At 48.0% G+C, this 2,500-nt stretch overlaps 1 protein-coding gene across 1 annotated transcript; it reads right to left on the reverse strand.

Annotated features, from left to right (window-relative positions):
* Nucleotides 1-182: 182 nt before the first annotated feature.
* LOC308290666 (putative bifunctional dTTP/UTP pyrophosphatase/methyltransferase protein) lies at nucleotides 183-911 on the reverse strand (the record flags this gene model as incomplete). Its single annotated transcript, XM_080732578.1, has 1 exon — nucleotides 183-911. The coding sequence occupies exon 1, from the start codon at nucleotides 906-908 to the stop codon at nucleotides 183-185; it is 726 nt and encodes a 241-aa protein (XP_080588704.1). The 5' UTR covers nucleotides 909-911.
* Between the last annotated feature and the right edge of the window lie 1,589 nt (nucleotides 912-2,500).

The raw sequence follows: 2,500 nt of genomic DNA on the forward strand, positions 1-2,500 counted from the left end.
TATTAAAAAGTAAGTATACAAGGTTTTGCCCGACGGTGACAATATAGTGTAACGACCCTGCAAGAGATCGGGCCATAACTTGCTATGCCAAGCGGGCTAGCTCTCTTGGCGTTGCGGGTTGCTTGCCTTGTCTGCTGAGTCACTGTGGGGGGCTGGGGTTCGCCTCCCGGTTGGCTGGGGGTCTAGTGAGTGTCGGTGTGGGTTTGAGTGCTGTTGTCACTCAGGCAGACAGAAGCACACTCCAGATCCACGGAGGATGGGGGTTGGTTGTAGATCATGTCTAGTTGCTTGCAGAAGCGGTCGAGGGGGAAACCCACAACGTTGAGAAAGTCTCCGCGGACGTATTCAACCAACATTCCACCGAGGGCCTGGATACCATAGCCACCAGCCTTATCCATGGGTTCACCACTGTTAATGTATTTCCACAGCATATCTTCTGAGAGATCAGCAAACTTCACCTTTGTTTCTTCATAGAAGTCAATCATCTGGAAATCAAGCTCTTCATTCTCCTTTTCGTGGCATAGGATAATGGCTACCCCAGTGAAAACACTATGCTCTTTACCACTCAACCTTGAAAGCATCCGGTAGGCGTCGTGCTTATCCACCGGCTTTTCCAGAATCAAGCCATCTACAGTCACAATGGTGTCTGCTCCAATCACCATGTCTGGAGTTTTCAGATGTTTAGAAGGCATTCTCTTGGCCACCTCCAGAGCTTTCTGCTTTGCCATCTCAACAGCATACTCATGTGGTTCTTTGAAAAGGCTCTTGTCGAGGGTCTCTTTGAACCAGGACGGTACCACTTCAAACCGTAATCCCACATTAGTGAGAATCTCCAGTCTCCTGGGAGAAGAGCTGGCCAGCACCACCAGCTTGCCGGCGAGCTTGGAGATCACAGGGTTCATCACCATGGAGGCCTTCTCAATATTTTATACCTTTTGAAATGTTTGTGACTTTTAAATGTAAAATATTTAAGTCAACGTCTGATCAGTCTTAACTTTGCCCAAATATAGAGTCTTTCGTCATAGATATGTCATGCAATGCGAGAGTGCGGTCTAGGCAACGCCAAATCGGGATTCCTGAATGGTAACGGCATTCCACACTCTCCTATCTAGGTGTCTTGAGCTCTACAGTGTTGTTTGCTAAACTCAGAGCCATTCAAGGAGAGTCACGTCATCTACATTCACTTCATGGGGCCAGGTCTTCTGCATACACATCTATTGGCGAATAGTGACAATGCACTCAACCGGAAGTTTACGGAATTCATTGGAGTCTATGGTGAAATAGTGATATTTCGAGGTATACACGAACCACGTCACCGGCGCTGTTTCTGACCCCGCATTGGCAAGACTCTCTAATACAGGGGTCTTCAACAGGGGGTCCGGGACCCCTAGGGGGTCCCCAGAGTTACTACAAGGGGTCCTTCAAATCTTTTATGATAGAAACTTTCTTCTCCTTTTTTATATTAACCAGTTGAAACCAAACGTCCATATTCTGAGAACTTAAGCCAAAAATAGCAGATCTACAAGCTCACAACGCCTCGCAGCGCGAGGCGTCGTGAGCTTGTAGATCGGCTATTTTCGGCAAAGAGCTTTGATGTAGAAGGGAAAAAAGAGCAGACTAAGTATAGAGTGAAAGCTCAAGTTTATTAAGTATTGACGGTTCAAGTGATTAAATATCTGAAAACACAAATTGACATGAATCCAAAATACACTGATGATTGTGCTGTCAAACAATTAAACTATATGGAATCTATGAAGAGGTTGTGGGGGTCCCTGCTTCATCTCTCTCTCAACTAAGGGGTCCTTGGCCTGAACACGTTGAAGACCCCTGCTCTAATACAAGGCTCTGGCTAAACTGTCGCGCCGCAGTGCATCTAGGTGGTGCACTTCTTGCCTCCTCCTGCCCTGGGCTGGCTCCCATAGTGTCAGTTTGTCTTTCCGCTATAGTTGCGGGTGCCTGACGCAGTCTATGTCATAGACATGTCATAGATGACTTGCTGGGCATTGAGCGATCACAGGAAATCCAAGATCCTCATTGAAGCAGCGTTGTTCCCACATGATTCACTGTTGTTCTTTGTAGGCGCTGCTGATTCTGCTCTGTCCCTTCGTCCTCTGTCTCATATGTCTGTCTCTACTATAGGCCTGTCCCTTCCATTCTGTCTCCTGTCTGTCTCTATGGCTTCCTACACACAGTAAAGTCACCTGCCCTCTCCTTGTCCTAGGGGAATGAGAGGGGGAGAGTGGAATCCAATTCATTCCCTATGTAGTGATGCGCAGGAGCGGGAATCGAACACCACTCTCCCACTCGCCAGTCCGACACACAAACCAGATTGTAGTGATGCGCAGGAGCAGGAATCGAACACCACTCTCCCACTTGCCAGTCCGACACACAAACCACTGTGCCAATAGAGCTGGGCTCGATTGGCAGGGCGTTTGCGGGTCGGTTTATTGGCTGGGGCTACACCTATATGGAAGTCACATGGTTTCATGCCTCTTCCAAG

The sequence above is a fragment of the Nannobrachium achirus genome (assembly GCF_963921795.1).
Source record: "Nannobrachium achirus genome assembly, chromosome: 9".
NCBI lineage: Eukaryota > Metazoa > Chordata > Actinopteri > Myctophiformes > Myctophidae > Nannobrachium > Nannobrachium achirus.